The sequence below is a fragment of the Apodemus sylvaticus genome, chromosome 2, assembly GCF_947179515.1.
Source record: "Apodemus sylvaticus chromosome 2, mApoSyl1.1, whole genome shotgun sequence".
In the NCBI taxonomy this organism is placed as follows: domain Eukaryota; kingdom Metazoa; phylum Chordata; class Mammalia; order Rodentia; family Muridae; genus Apodemus; species Apodemus sylvaticus.
Genome location: NC_067473.1, coordinates 27,376,985 through 27,392,471, shown reverse-complemented (window position 1 = coordinate 27,392,471; position 15,487 = coordinate 27,376,985). Strand labels below are relative to the sequence as shown.

The 15,487-nt window shown below is 39.4% G+C and overlaps 1 protein-coding gene across 1 annotated transcript in view; it reads right to left on the bottom strand.

Annotated features, from left to right (window-relative positions):
* Nucleotides 1-15,487, bottom strand: part of Vps50 (VPS50 subunit of EARP/GARPII complex) — a 113,926-nt gene that overhangs the window by 15,236 nt on the left and 83,203 nt on the right. The window contains exons 21-22 of the mRNA XM_052173201.1: nt 4,938-5,059; nt 1,312-1,392 (exon numbers count right to left, since the gene is read on the bottom strand). Of these exons, the coding sequence (XP_052029161.1) occupies nt 1,312-1,392; nt 4,938-5,059 (203 nt within the window). The remainder of the gene's footprint in view (nt 1-1,311; nt 1,393-4,937; nt 5,060-15,487) is intronic.

Below are 15,487 nucleotides of genomic sequence, written 5' to 3'. Positions count from 1 at the left end.
TGTGCTGTCAACTCTCCATGCCCACAGGTCTGTGTCTGGGTTGAGCCAACCACAGTTCAAAAATACTTGAGGTGTGGGGCACACATCTGTACTGAATATGTCATTACTTCTAAAGGATAGAGCATATCACCATTTATAAACATTTATGTTCTGTTAGGTGTGTATGCACTGTAGGGATGACATGCAACACACAGCTCCATAGAGTTTATATACAAATATAATGCTGTTTTTACAAGAGGGAGGTGAACACATGGCCTGCAAATGCTTCAGTCCACAGATGTGCAGCACCAGATGAACCCAAAAAGGTGGATGCTACTAATTTTTTTCTGCTGCAGCGGAGACAGCAACATTCAGTCACATCATCAGTGCTCACAGGTTGCCATCTCTGCAGTCTCCACTCCATCAATCACAGTATCCATCAAGACCCCACAGAGTATCATACACTCTACAGAATGCATTTGTCTAACTGCCCCTCCACTACAACAGAACATACATTTTAGAGCAAAAGATAAAAATTGCTACTTTTATTCACTGCCAAACGTTTTGTACTCTGAAAGTCATAGTACATTATGTAACCATCATTCCAGCTTTTCTGTCTTTTCTATTTTCTTTTACTATTTTATCCTCTATTTCTAAGAGTGTTGCTGTATATAGCCCAGGTGGTCCTTGAGTTCTTAAATCCTCCTCAATCAGTTTCCCTAGGACTTGGATCAGAGACATGTATCACCATACCTAGTCATCATTTCTTAAAAGATGTATCATCATTGCTTTATGAAAATTTCAGTAACAGATACAATATATACTTTATGAAAAAGAGGATAATAAGGCTTGTTTTGAGTAAGTTAAAGGAATAAAGAAAAATTCAGAAAAGTCTGTGTCAATGTAGAACAGACAGAGCAACCAATCAGAAGACAAAAGTTTCTTTGTACTTTTCTTTCAATGTTTATGCCACCTTAAAACCACTGGAGATCACCTTTAAATTGCTGTATAATCGTAAACCACACATTTCATCATTGGACACAACAGTCTGAACCAGTAGGTCCTACTACAAAAAAACACACCCAGACTATGCTCTTGGATTTCAAAGTGATTATAAAGTGATGTCAGACCCTTTCTGAACACAGATCTTCAGTATCTACCAGCGGTCAATTGGAGCTACATCAAGACTATTACCAATAGGTTCTTACTTCCTGCATGAACTTGATATAACTAAAGGTCTCAGACACTCCATATGTGTATATTTATATGCAGTTGATTTGTGACTATTTGTTTCACATAACTCAAGTAAATTAATTACAATTCATTACTTACCAGGTCAATAAGGCTTTCTTGAATTCTGTTTAGAGTTGTTTTTAGTCTGCTACTACTAAGGCCAAGTCCTGTTGATTCCAACTGAAAAGAATGAAAACCACATTACACAGCTCTGCAGATGCTGTTACAGAAGACCTGAAGTAGTAATGAACTTAATAGTTCAGATGCTTAGTGTCTGCAGGTTTCCAAATTGCATTTAAAAATGCCAACACAACAACATCATCATCATATCATCATCATCATCATCAACAACAACAACAACAACAACAAACCAGTCACATCTTAGCCCAAAAGGAAACAAACTGTTCATGAGACCTTGAAGGTCAGGGCAACATCTAAAAAAGGAGTCTGTCAATTATAAGGACAGGGTTCACCAGAATTTCTGTCCAGCAAGTTACATTTTTAGTTACAAAAGTTAAGACTTTTAGCTTCCTAAAGATGGTTCACTTTGGTGTACATTATCTCTCTTATGCTTATATTTAAGCAGAAAATGAAGTGTTGCTATTTTTTCATACACGAATTAAAGAAAGGATATTGGCACTTGAAACAAAATCTCCTAGGCCTATTGAACTTTTCATAGCACTCAATCCTATTCATTAGAAAACAAAGTCAAAGCATTTACCAAAGCCCATATATAGCAGATAACTGAGAAAGCATGAGTGTTAAAACATGAGAAGTTATCAGCCCCTTGTATAATAATTCAATAGATGAAATCAATTTAACTGGGAAATGACAGTAAATACATACAGGTACTTGGAAAAAAGTTAAATTACCCACTGTGACCCAAGAAACTTAAAATGGTATTAGCAGTAAACTATTAAATGAAGCCTCATTAACACGGGGAGGATGGGTGTGTGACTGTGTGAACAAGCACGAACCCATACTTATTCTTACTTTCTTCCCACCACGGGGCAGACAGAGAGGCTCATGTTAGGCTGACATGGGACACACTGGGAAAGAAAGCATGAGCCAATCATTTATCCAGACATTATAGACTTCATCCACCCATCCCTCCCCTCACAGGAAACTAAAGCAATCAACTGTACGTGTGTGACACTCAGTGACTGGTATGGTCTCTTAGCCAACCCCACGTCACTGAGATGAAGTCCCTTCCACTGAAGCTGCCTCCGCACCTAGGCACACCACACGTCCATCCCTAGCCTCTAATGTCCCTGGACCACAGCAGTGTGTTTTCCTAAAGCTTCACATGAACAGAATCCACGGAATACTCAGCATGCCTTTAAGATCCGGCTGTGGTTGAGACTGAGCATTTTGTGGTGCTTAGTTCCACTTACAGTGTAGACATGACACAATCTCTAACCGAAAACCAAGTGACAGCTCAGGTCTTTGCATCATACTGCCATTCTAGTCTTTGTCTGACTACTACATTTATTTTCATTTCCTTGGGTAAACATGTAAAGGTGAAATTTCTGGGCCACATAATAAATATAATTTTATAAGTTACTGCCAGGACACTTTCTAAACTAGATATGTTTTCTCTTTTCTAAAAGAAAAGCATATGAATTCTGGTTGTTCCATGTTTTAAGGGTGTATTTCTGCCCACTACCCCAAATCCATCAATGGTTAGCATCCTGAAAAGTTTCATGTGTTGTAAGAACAAACTTTTGGTTTCATGGACTTACGATTTACCTTTCTGGTTTTGTTTGGCTTTGTTTTTTTGGGGGGGGGGTGGTGGTGGTGGTTAATTTGCACTTTTTTTTTAAACTTTTTATTTTTTTTTCTTTTTGCTGGTGATTGTCTCCTTGTACTAAGCTCAAATCCAAATGGATCAAGGACCTCCACATAAAGCCAGACACTCTGAAGCTAATAGAAAAGAAATTGGGGAAGACCCTTGAGGACATCGGTACAGGGAGAAAGTTTCTGAACAGAACACCAATAGCGTATGCTCTAAGATCAAGAATTGACAAATGGGACCTCATAAAATTACAAAGTTTCTGTAAGGCAAAGGACACCAGAGGATTCCCCAGCATGTAATAAGGATACATGCTCTACTATGTTCACAGCAGCCCTATTTATAATTGCCAGAAGCTGGAAAGAACCCAGGTATCCCTCCACAGAAGAGTGGATGCAAAAAATGTGGTATATCTACACAATGGAGTACTATTCAGCCATTAGAAACAATGAATTCATGAAATTCTTAGGCAAATGGATGGAGCTAGAGAACATCATACTAAGTGAGGTAACCCAGACTCAAAAGGTGAATCATGGTATGCACTCACTAATAAGTGGATATTAACCTAGAAAACTGGAATACCCAAAACATAATCCACACATCAAAGGAGGTACAAGAAAAAGAAGGAGTGGCCCCTTGTTCTGGAAAGACTCAGTGAAGCAGTATTCGGCAAAACCAGAACGGGGAAGGGGTGGGTGGGAGGACAGGGGGAGAGAAGGGGGCTTTTTGCTGGTGACATTGAAGAGTAGACACTTCCCCCAAAAGTAGACACCACCTACCAAGGTGTACCACAACATGCAATATGTGTCCTTTTACCATCATCATTCAGCTCACAGTGTTTTCTAATTTTCTTGTGAGTTGTTCTTTGAACCAACCATTTATAGAAGTATATCATTTAACTTACAAATACCTGGAATTTTCCTAACTATCTCATTGTTATTAATTTCCAACCCAATTATACTGTCATTAGATTATACCTGTATAGTATTGAAGTCTGTCAAACCTTTTAGGGTGTGCTTAGTGGTCCAGGTGTGAAGAGCCAAGTTTTCCTCTGGCATATTGCCCTTTAGTCTGAACGCTTCTGTGAGGAATGCTCTTAACTGCTGAGCCATTTCCCTAGCCACCAGTTTCTAAACTCTGACTGATGCTAAGTAAGTACACCCTTGGAAGTAACAATTCTAGGACAATAATCTATTTATACTTTGTTCCTGACTATATTGGCATTCTTTCTATAAAACATTCCAGAATCTAAAACCTATCTATTAATGAACGGGTCATGTCCTTGCTATACTTGGTGATCGTAGCAAAGATACAAATATTACTATAAAGAATGTCTCACATTTGCAAAAGGAAACTACATTAGAAAAGTTACTCCTGTGAATCAAGGTCTACCCTCACACAGAAACCTTGTACAAATGCAGACGGGCTCTGCAAATCTTTCCAGCAGGAGATGAGCCACTAACGTTGGAGCAGAAAGAGATAAGCTTAGTGAAAGCTTGAAACACAAAAGGAAGGATAGAAAACAATCCTGAGGAAGGCAGATGGTTAACAAAATTAATGACTTAATAAATATCTGTCATTACCTGCTAAGGTGGTGAGCCAATATTTTAAAAGTTCTCAATTGTTATGCTTTAATTACACATACATCCAGGCTTACATCAAGAAACCTGCACATTTTTCATTGCCAAAAAAGATAAAGGTTAGAAAAAAGTGATTTCACTTTTTCTGCCAAAGATCTGAACAATATGAAGTATGTTCATCATGTCAAAGCTAAAATTAATCTATAAACAACACAATCAGACAGGCGTCTGATGGCAAGTTCATGTTTGATGGATGATTCTCCAGTGTTATCCACTTATACAGAATAAAACATTTACATTTGAGGAAATGAATACATTTTAAAAGAGTTTTTTTTTCTCCAAAGTTGACTTACTGAATCATTCCGACCAAAAAAGGTATATATGGCGTACAAGTAATAATCAAAGAGCTGAGACATGAAATGGATGACATCGAAGGCAATTGGCTTAAGGATGTTCATCATCTGCATGTACTTTCCTGAAAGACAGAAAACCCAAAGATTAGTTAAAAAAATTAAATTCTGTCACTCTATCACTCTATAATTATGAAAGGCAACACTAGTATCACAGTTCATAATGAAATTGTGGGACATGGCGCTCTTCATCATATGAGTTGCATGGGATCGTGGGTCAAGGTGTTCCTCACCATGAGTTGCATGGGGAGTTACCTGGCAGGAGCTGGAGCAGCTCCAGCACTCTGCAGTCTTCTACACAGCAGCACACTGCACGTTCCCACCATGTGTCCCTGCTTTTACCCTGTACTGTCTGCTTGTCAAATTCTCACCAGACCCCTTTACTCTTCTGCAGACAACACCGTACAAACACAATCCATGCTCTGAATGGCTCTACTTAAAATAATTTGTTCAAAAATATTTAACTTCAATAAGGTTATATACAACTTACTTGACAAAAAAGGACATTTTCAGAAGATCACATACACATAGCAAAACTGAGAAAGCTGAGTAAACTAAGCAAGAGAAACCTGCACAATGAAAGTGATGCCTGAGCCCTTTAACCTTAGCACTATGAATTCATGTTGTCAAAGGCCCAGAACATTTATCACATGTAAGAACATACATGTAAGCTCAATATCCTCAAAGTACCAATGACATATAATTCTTATTCCTTCCTTTGATAAAATCCAATGTCCTCTTCTCTTTTAAACATAGATCATAATGAACAAATACCATTTACCAATTTATCTGATGGATAGATATATGAGGAACAAGTAAAAATTTAAATATCAAGTAAACAATTCCAAGTATGTTTCTTTTCTAACAAGAACTATACATACAAAATAATCCAAATAAACCTTTAAAATAAAGATGATAGATGATTATCTTTGATGGAAACCATGGGGAAAATGGATGGCCCACAGCCATCAGTGACTATTCAAGAATCAAGGTAGCATAGAAGGTGAGAAACAGGCTGAGAATAGATGAGAAGGAGATTCCCATGAGACAGACAAACTACACTCATCTATGTCCTCACCCACAGTGGCCATCCATCAAACACTGCCAGGCTTAACCACCTAACAAAAGCCACATTCTTAGGATTTCTCTCTTTTAAGCCAACAACAAAAACAAAACAAAACAAATAACTAAATAAGGGAAACTAAGTTAATAACAATAGTTGACATTTTTTTATAGCTGAAACAACTAGTTAACAAAAATGCTAAAGGAACCAGGGGTTCTGCTTAAGTCCAAGAGAGCTCTGAAAATCAGATCTTAAAATGACTTTGAAAAGAAAGAAAGAAAGAAAGAAAGAAAGAAAGAAAGAAAGAAAGAAAGAAAGAACAAAAGAAAGAACAAAAGAAAGAAAGAAAGAAGAAAGAAAGAACAAAAGAAAGAAAGAAAGAAAAAAGAAAGAAAGAAAGAAAGAAAGAAAGAAAGAAAGAAAGAAAGAAAGAAAGAAAGAAAGAAAGAAAGAAAGAAAGAAAGAAAGAAAGAAAGAAAGAAAGAAAGAAAGAAAGAAAGAGGAGGGGAGGGGAGGGGAGGGGAGGGGAGGGGAGGGGAGGGGAGGGGAGAGAAAGAAGACAGACACATACACAGAAAGGAAGGCTTAAAGAGAGAGCAAAGAAAAGGTTAACTATGACCATACATTTGACCATACTTTCACATACATTTGACCATACTTTCACACACATTTGACCATACATTACATGGTTTTAAATATTCAACAAGAAAGTAAAAGTAAGGATTAAAATGACTGGTAGGGTTTTTCTAAAACTAAAAAGAATGTACTCTGCAGACGGAGGCGTAAATCCACATGAGAAAACTATTTCTCTCCCACAAATTTCTTTTTGATAAAGAAAATGCTGCCCAGGCATAAGGCATAGCCTCCTTGGCTCAACTTCAAAACTGTGGTACATACAGAGACCTGAAGCCAAGAGACCTGCCCACTGCTGTTTTAACCTACAACTCAAATGCCCATTAACTGCCCCCTCTGTCCCTCCCCTTCACACCATCCGACAGGGATTTCACACTGTGATTCTAGCCACTCCAATATCCATCAAAGTGCCTGACAGTACACCATTACTTTCTAGTTTAGCCTTGGAAGCCAAAGGGGGGAAAATACCCCGGGTACAAGCCCAAAGGACAGATGTCTTATAAGCCCACCCAGAGATTCTTGTTGACTTTAAAGAAGACCTCTGAGACTGAGACGCTTCAGAGTCTCCTGGTTCTCTGCCTAGGTCTTATATTGGTAAGCCACTGCATTAGCACATGCCTATTTCCTATTCCCAGTATAATAAACCATGTCCTCTGCTCAAAGGGCTCCAACTCCAGCTCTAAGGCCCCTCTTGCCTGTATCCCCCTCATACTCTGGTGAGGCACTAGCCCTTTCATCCCTGTACCTGCTCATTAGACAAATGGCACTACTGAGTCACTCTCAGGGCCACCTAGACAGCCTGGCTGCACAGGTGCCCCAATGCCATATCTGACACTCCCACCGAGGATACACAGAAATTACAAAGAATTCACAAGAAAACAAATAGTTACAGATGACACAGAGCATAGAAATCTCAGCTTTTGGTATCATTTTAAGAAAAGTATAATTGTGACAAACACCTTAGGAAGGAACATGTTATACTGCATAAAAGAAAGCAAGCAGAATCTAAAGATATGGAAAAGCTTCAGAGAAACCCTGGTTAAACCAGCCTTCACAACTCCAGACCTAGGAAGAGACCCAGAAGGATAGACAAAGAGGCTGAACATTAGCATGGACAGAACCTAGAAACAAGAGCCATAGGCAGTCTGCCTTGGCCACCTCATCAGTAGGAGACACAGAAAAGAATGTGGCGACCACCTGAAAGACATTGCCAAGGAAACCCAGGTCTCCTTGGGCACTATCTACACCTCCCATGTAAGTTAGGAAATGCACAGGGACTGGAAGCACCTAGGGTCAAGGGAGCGCCTGGCACTGTAGGTAGCAACCACTGGAAAAGGGCTTCCCTAAGAGTTAAAATTGTAAACATTAAGGTTGTATAGATGCTGGAAATCTACAAAAGTAAAACATACTTGGCTGAGTGCTATGCATAGATACTGAAACCTGACTTGCCTCTTATTTGTAGGAGCTTAAGTATGAAAGGGCATAAGCAAGAATAAAATCTGAACTAAGATGATATTCATCAATTCATGTGTGTATATGCATGTGTGTGCACATATGCGCATCTGCATGTGTGAATGAAGCATATGCAAAGGTAAAATGGAAAGGCTAATAAATGAGGCATGTGGGAAGCACAGAATCCAACCACGGCAATTTATTAAAAGTACCCAGCAAAGAGGACTGGAGTAAAACTTAACAGGCCCATTACCTGTGTGCCTGGCTACTGGTTTTCATTCTGTTGTTTGAATATTGTAACTCAGTCTTTCACATTTTCAGTATCATTCCAGGAACATATAATAAAAGACTGTATGTCTTGGCAATCCTCACAATACACACTATTGTTATAAAGCTAGCTTCAATGAACATAATCTAAAGCAGTTTTAAAAGCAAATTTATATATTATAATAACATGTATTAAATATCAGTACTGATGTTAATATGCATACAAGCTAATGACAGCATATATTTTTCCTTGCGGACCATGTATGAAAACATTTAAAATGAGGCTCATGTTTCAACTCTGGAGGGCACTGCACAGGATCTTTTTCAGTAGCTCCGACCTACCGTTGGCTACATCTTCCCTGGTTTTATTCCCATCTACCCCCACAAGCCTCACACATGCCTGCAACCTGAATGCAGCACTCTCTAAACATACTCTGATTTGCACACGTTGCTCTTTCTATCTAGAATGATTTTATCCATTTTCTAATCTATGAAAGTATGTTCTACTTCCAAAGTCAACTAGGATGCCACCCACATTTCCCATAAGCCCTTCCATGCACTAGATAAAGGGAAAAGTAACAATTCTTTCTCCCTGTCTCATCACTGCTTATCTGTGCTTATAAAAAGGCCTGAGTTTAGTTAGTTTGTTTTTGTTTTTTGGTAGGCTATTTCCCATGTTGAGTCCTTTTCATAACTCTCATATCTAATAGATAGCCAATTGCCTGAAACAAAGCAGAAAAGCTAAAAGAGTAAAACATTAAAATATAACTTTATTATAGAAAAGTAGTAGATAATAGGTATAAACAAGAGTTCTCAAACAGAAGTATAGTTTAAACATATGAAAAGACACTTGAACTCAAACAAGCATACTAAATCCACATTTGAATGAGATGTCATTTAGCCTATTAGACATTCAGGCTGACACGCAGAGTTGATGACACTGAGAAGAATCCCCCAGATTGTTGATAAAAAGGTAAAGTTACAGAACCTCTGCAGTTAAATCAAGAATGAGCATCAAGTTGACAATCAAGTGTATATTCTTTATACCAGACAGAGTAAGCACTTATAAAATTGTCTAAAAACTGCATTTTCACATGAGCAAAAAAAATGATTTCTTTCAAGATACTTGCTGTGCCACTGTCTGTCATATGAGATGACAGTTGTTCTAAGTTAGAGAGTATTAAGCTAAGTCACATACATGTGCATGTCAGGAGCACGAAGGAGAACAACAGTGGAACCTACTGCAATGGACCACACCAAGGCCATTTCAGTGACAGAGGAACACACTGCTGACCACACAGGGCATTTTCAAGAAAATTCAACAAGGCAGCGGCGGCAGCAGCTTGTCCAGTGGAAGAGCCATCAGCAGTGGAACCAAGGCGACAGGGTCCTGGCAGGCCCTGCGTCCGCTACCACTGACCATCCCTGGCCAGCCGGGCTGCAAGCGGCAGATTTACAGCGCCTTTCATTGCACTTAAGACACATCAGAAATCTGCCTCCTACCAGTTACGAGAGACTCTCCACCATCCTGGCTCTCAGATGCTAGAGAGAACCGAATGCCCGAGGTACGCAGACTTAGCCCTAGGCCAACATCACGGGGATCTAAGCCTGACAGGCGTTGGCCTGCACCCAAGGCCCTAGGCTGTTGGGGGGGAATCAGTGTGCCAACCCGGCCAGGAGGTTATTCGCCTGGCAGTCTGTCCTGGCGCACTGCCATTTTGGCTTAGGGACGCCAGAAAGTTCTAGCAGGCAAAGCAGACTAACAGTCATAGCCCGAGGCTAACATGGGGGGGAGGGGTGTCTAAGTCCGACAGGTGTTGGACTGCACCCAGGCCCTGGGCTGTCCAGTGGGCCATTTGTGTGCCAACCCGGCCAGGAGGTGGTTAGCCAGGCAGACTCTCCCAGCACTTTCAGGGAGCAAGCACATGCAGCCATCTTGGCTACCAGACAGAACCAGTTAACAGTCATAGCCCAAGGCAAACATTGCTCCAGCCTAAGCCTGCCAGGCTTTTGCCTAGACTCAGGGCCTGAGCAGCTAGGCTAGCCATATGTGTACCAACCCGATTGGGGGAGCGGCTGCCCAGCAGTAATCAGCACTCTGCTGATTCCTGCAGAAAAGGTATACACCATCAGCACTCCCTGAAGGAGCAAATGGGCACCACATGGTTCACAGACACAATCAGGGGCAAGGCACACTAGGGCTCCAAGGACACCCAAGAGGAGGGCAGCACATCAGCAATCTGTGATGGGGGAAACCTAGCCATCCAGTGTTGTGGAACTAGTCCTACAGCCTCACAGGAGGCTCAAACATCAGCCAGAAACAAGACCAACTAATTTCAGAGATAACAAGATGGCAAAGTGCAAATGAAGGATCACTATTAACAGAAATCTAGGGAATATGGCAGCGTCTGAACCAAACTCTCCAACATCAGCAAGTCCTGGTTACACAAACACACCAGAAAAACAAGATTTGGATTTAAAATCACTGTTCATGATGCTGCTAGAAGAATACAAAAAGAACATAAATGAATCTCTTAAAGAAATACAGGGGAACATGAATAAGCTAGAAACCCATATAATGGAAACACAAAAATCACTTAAAGAAATTCAGAAGAATAAGGCTCAAGAGATAGAAGCCAATAAAGAAGAAACACACACACACACACACACACACACACACACACAAAAACTTAAAGAAATGCAGGAGAAAGTGAGTCAAATGGCAGAAGTCATGAAAGAGGAAACACAAAAATCTCTTAAAGAATTAAAGGAAAACGCAAACAAACAAATGAAGGAACTGAGCAAAACCATTCTGGATCTAAAAACAGAAGTAGAAACAACTAAGAAATCACAAAGGGAGACAACTTTGGAGATAGAAAACCTTGGGAAGAAATCAGGGGCCATAGATACAAACATCAACAACAGAATACAAGAAATGGAAGAAAGAATCTCAGATGCCGAAGATACCATAGAAACCATGGACTCAACAGTCAAATAAAATGAAAATGCAAAAAGCTTGTATCCCAGAACATACAGGAAATCCAGGACACAATGAGAAAAACAAACTTAAGGATTATAGGTATAGATGAGAGTGAAGATTTACAACTGAAAGGGCCAGCAAATATCTTCAACAAAATTATGGAAGAAAACGTCCCTAACTTAAAGAGAGAGATGCCCATGAATATACAAGAAGCCTACAGAACTCCAAACAGACTGGACCTGAGTAGAAATACCTCCCGTCACATGATAATCAAAACCCCAAATGTACTAAACAAAGAAAGAATATTAAAGGCAGTAAGAGAAAAAGGTCAAGTAACATATAAAGGAAGACCTATCAGAATCACACCAGACTTCTCACCAGAGACCATGAAAGCTAGAAGACCCTGGGCAGATCTCATGCAGACTCTAAGAGAACACAAATGTCAGCCAAGACTACCAAACCCAGCAAAACTTTCAATCACCACAGATGGAGAAAGCAAGATATTCCATGACAAAACCAAATCTGCACAATACCTTTCCACAAACCCAGCCCTACAAAGAATAAAAGGAGGAAAACTCCAATACAAAGAGGGAAACTACACCCTGGAAAAATCAAGATAGTAACCTTCCTTCATCAAACCCAAAAGAAAATAACCACTCAAATATAAAAATAACATCAAAAATGACAGGAAGTAATAATCACTATTCCTTAATATCTCTTATCAATGGACTCAATTCACTAATAAAAAGACATAGAGTAACAGACTGGATAAGGAAACAGGACCCTACATTTTGATGCATACAGGAAACACACCTCAGTGTCAAAGACAAAAACTACCTTAGAGTAAAAGGCTGGAAGAGAATTTTACAAGCCAATGGTCTCAGGAAACGAGCTGGAGTAGCCATTCTAATATCAGATAAAATTGACTTTCAACCTAAAGTCATCTAAAGAGACAATGAAGGACACTTCTTGCTGGTCAAGGGAAAAATCCACCAAGAAGAAGTTTCAATTCTGAACATCTATGCGCTGAATGCAAGGGTACCCTCATTCGTAAAAGAAACTTTACTAAAGCTCAAAGCACACATTGCACCTAACACAATAATTGTGGGTGACTTCAACACTCCACTCTCCTCAATGGACCGATCAGGAAAACAGAAACTAAGCAGGGACACAGTAATACTAATTGAAGCTTTGGACCAATGGATTTGACTGATATTTATAGAACATTTCACCCTAAAGCAAAAGAATATACCTTTTTCTCAGCACCTCATGGCACCTTCTCCAAAATCGACCATATAATTGGTCACAAGACAGCCCTCAAAAATATAACAAGACTGAACTAATCCCATGCCTCCTATCAGATCACTATGGAATAAGAGTGGTCTTCAATAGCAACAAAAACAACAGAAAGCCCACATACACATGGAGGCTGAACAATACTCTACTCAATGACACCTTGGCCAAAGAAGAAATAAAGAAATCAGAACTTTTAGAATTTAATGAAAATGAAGGCACAACATACCCAAATCTTTGGGACACAATGAAAGCAGTGTTAAGAGGAAAACTCCAAAAAGAAACTGGACAGAGCATACACTAGCAGCTTAATGGCACACATGAAAGCTCTGGAACAAAAAGAAGCTACTTCACCCAGGAGCAGAAGACAGGAAATCATCAAACTCAGGGCTGAAATCAATCAAGTGGAAACAAAGAGAACCATACAAAGAATCAATGAATCCAGGAGCTGGTTCTTTGAGAAAAATCAACAAGATAGATAAACCCTTAGCCAGACTGACCAAAGGGCACAGAGAAAGTATCCAAATTAACAAAATTAGAAATGAAAAGGGAGATATAACAAAAGAAACTGAGGAAATTCAAAAAATCATCAGATCCTACTATAAAAGCCTATACTCAACACAACTGGAGAATCTGGAGGAAATGGACAATTTCCTAGACAGATACCAAATACCAAAATTAAATCAGGACCAAATAGATCATCTAAACAGTCCCATAACCCCTAAAGAAATAGAAGGGGTCATAGAAAGTCTTCCAACCAAAAATAGCACAGGACCAGATGGTTTCAGTGCAGAATTCTATCAGACCTTCAAAGAAGACCTAAGACCAATACTCTTCAAACTATTCCACAAAATAGAAACAGAAGGAAGACTAGCCAACTCCTTCTACAAAGCGACGATTACGCTGATGCTAAAACCACACAAAGATCCAACAAAGAAAGAGAACTTCAGACCAATTTCCCTTATGAACATCAATGCAAAAATACTCATAAAATTCTTGCCAACCAAATCCAAGAACACATAAAAAACGATTATCCACCATGATCAAGTAGACTTTATCCCAGCGATGCAGGGTTGGTTCAATATACGGAAATCCATCAATGCAATCTACTACATAAACAGACTCAAAGAAAAAAACCACATGGTCATTTCATTGGATGCTGAAAAAGCATTTGATAAAATTCAGCATCCTTTCATGCTTAAAGTCTTAGAAAGAAAAGGAATTCAAGGCCTATACCTAAACATAGTAAAAGCAATATATAGCAAACCGGGAGCCAGCATCAAACTAAATGGAGAGAAACTTGAAGCGATCCCACTAAAATCAGGGACTAGACAGTGCTGCCCCCTTTCTCCTTATCTTTTCAAAATTGTAATTGAGGTACTAGCTTAGGCAATTAGACAACATAAGGAGGTCAAAGGGATACAAATTGGAAAGGAAGAAGTCAAACTATTATTATTTGCAGATGATATGATAGTCTAGCTAAGTGACCCAAAAAATTCCACTAAAGAACTTCTACAGCTGATAAACAGCTTCAGCAAAGTGGCAGGTTATAAAATCAACTCAAGCAAATCAGTACCTTCCTATACTCAAAGGATAAGCAGGGTGAGAAAGAAATTAGGGAAATGACACCCTTCACAATAGCTACAAACAGTATAAAGTACCTTGGGGTCACTCTTACCAAACATGTGAAAGATCTATATGACAAGAACTTCAAGACTCTGAAGGAAATGGAAGAAGACCTCAAAAAATGGAAAAATCTCTCATGCTCATGGATTGGCAGGATTAATATAGTTAAAATGGCCATTTTGCCAAAAGCAATCTATAGATTCAACGCAATACCCATCAAAATCCCAACGCAATTCTTCACAGAGTTAGAAAGAGCAACTCTCAAATTCATCTGGAATAACAAAAAACCCAGGATAGCTAAAATTATTCTCAACAGTAAAAGAAATTCTGGGGGAATCAGTATCCCTGACCTCAAGCAATACTACCAAGCAATAGTGTTAAAAAACTGCATGGTATTGGTACAGTGACAGGCAGGCGGATCAATGGAACAGGATTGAAGATCCAGAAATGAACCCACACACCTATGGCCACTTGATCCTCGACAAAGAGGCTGAAAACATCCAATGGAAAAAAGATAGCCTTTTCAACAAATGGTGCTGGTTCAACTGGAGGTCAGCATGCAGAAGAATGCAAATTGATCCATCCTTGTCTCCTTGTACTAAGCTCAAATCCAAATGGATCAAGGACCTCCACATAAAGCCAGACACTCTGAAGCTAATAGAAAAGAAACTGGGGAAGACCCTTGAGGACATCGGTACAGGGAGAAAGTTTCTGAACAGATCACCAATAGCATATGCTCTAAGATCAAGAATTGACAAATGGGACCTCATAAAATTACAAAGTTTCTGTAAGGCAAAGGACACCATCAAAAGGACAGATCGGCAACAAATTGGGAAAAGATCTTCACCAATCCTACATCAGATAGAGGGCTAATATCCAATATATATAAAGAACTCAAGAAGTTAGACTCCAGAAAACCAAACAACCCTATTAAAAAATGGGGTACAGAGTTAATCAAAGAATTCTCACCTGAAGAATTTTGGATGGCGGAGAAACATCTTAAAAAATGCTCAACTTCATTAGTCATTAGAGAAATGCAAATCAAAATAACCCTGAGATTTCACCTTACACCAGTCAGAATGGCTAAGATTAAAAATTCAGGAGATAGCAGGTGTTGGCGAGGATATGGAGAAAGACGAACACTCCTCCACTGCTGGTGGGGTTGCAAATTGGTACAAC